Genomic DNA, 671 nt, shown 5'->3' on the forward strand with positions numbered 1-671 from the left:
GAAACTTCCGTATCCGAAAACGGGCACTCTAGGCAAAAAAAAAAAAATTACAAAACTAAACAAATTTGGGAGAAAATGGGAAGAGGGGCCGAAGTCTTTCTAAAAACTGAAAATAGTGTAAATACAAATGGCAAAATATTTTTGAACAATCGCGACATAAACGCTTCAAATAAACTGATAAAATCAGGTAAAATGTTTTAGAAAAATATTGTTAATGTAAATTATTGTTAGTTTGAACAGGTGGAGAAGAATTACTGATTTTTTTTTTTTATCCGGAGTTTAGAAAAAAAAATAGCATAAATAAAAGAGCAACAGATTGGAGTGTTATGAAGTAATTTTACGAAGGAAAATGAATTGCTGCGTAAATATTTGAAAAGAATGAATGAAATACTGTTTTATACCGGGTCGAAATCCGCCATAGTGGTGATTGGTTGTATTGTCTTTAACCGTGAAGTTAAAACATTTGCATGAAATACATGAAATTGTGGTATAAATGCAAATAAATTGCTGAAAAATCGTGTTCTATCACGTTTATTTTGTTTTGAATAATGGCGGTTGTCTAGTTACAAGGGGAACAACTCGTACAAAGACAGGAATACTGATTACGATTGATTATCTTCAAATAATTGTTGTTGTTGGCACTCCGTCGCTTACGACGTTGAGGGTTCCAG

General features: G+C 32.2%; 1 protein-coding gene across 1 annotated transcript in view; it reads right to left on the minus strand.

The window, feature by feature from the left end:
• The window catches only part of LOC106883357 (POC1 centriolar protein homolog A), a 32,228-nt gene extending 31,575 nt beyond the window's left edge, over nucleotides 1-653 (minus strand). The window contains exon 1 of the mRNA XM_052966802.1: nucleotides 402-653. Coding sequence (XP_052822762.1) covers nucleotides 402-419 — 18 coding nt within the window. The 5' untranslated portion in view covers nucleotides 420-653. The remainder of the gene's footprint in view (nucleotides 1-401) is intronic.
• Between the last annotated feature and the right edge of the window lie 18 nt (nucleotides 654-671).

The sequence above is a fragment of the Octopus bimaculoides genome, chromosome 3, assembly GCF_001194135.2.
Source record: "Octopus bimaculoides isolate UCB-OBI-ISO-001 chromosome 3, ASM119413v2, whole genome shotgun sequence".
In the NCBI taxonomy this organism is placed as follows: domain Eukaryota; kingdom Metazoa; phylum Mollusca; class Cephalopoda; order Octopoda; family Octopodidae; genus Octopus; species Octopus bimaculoides.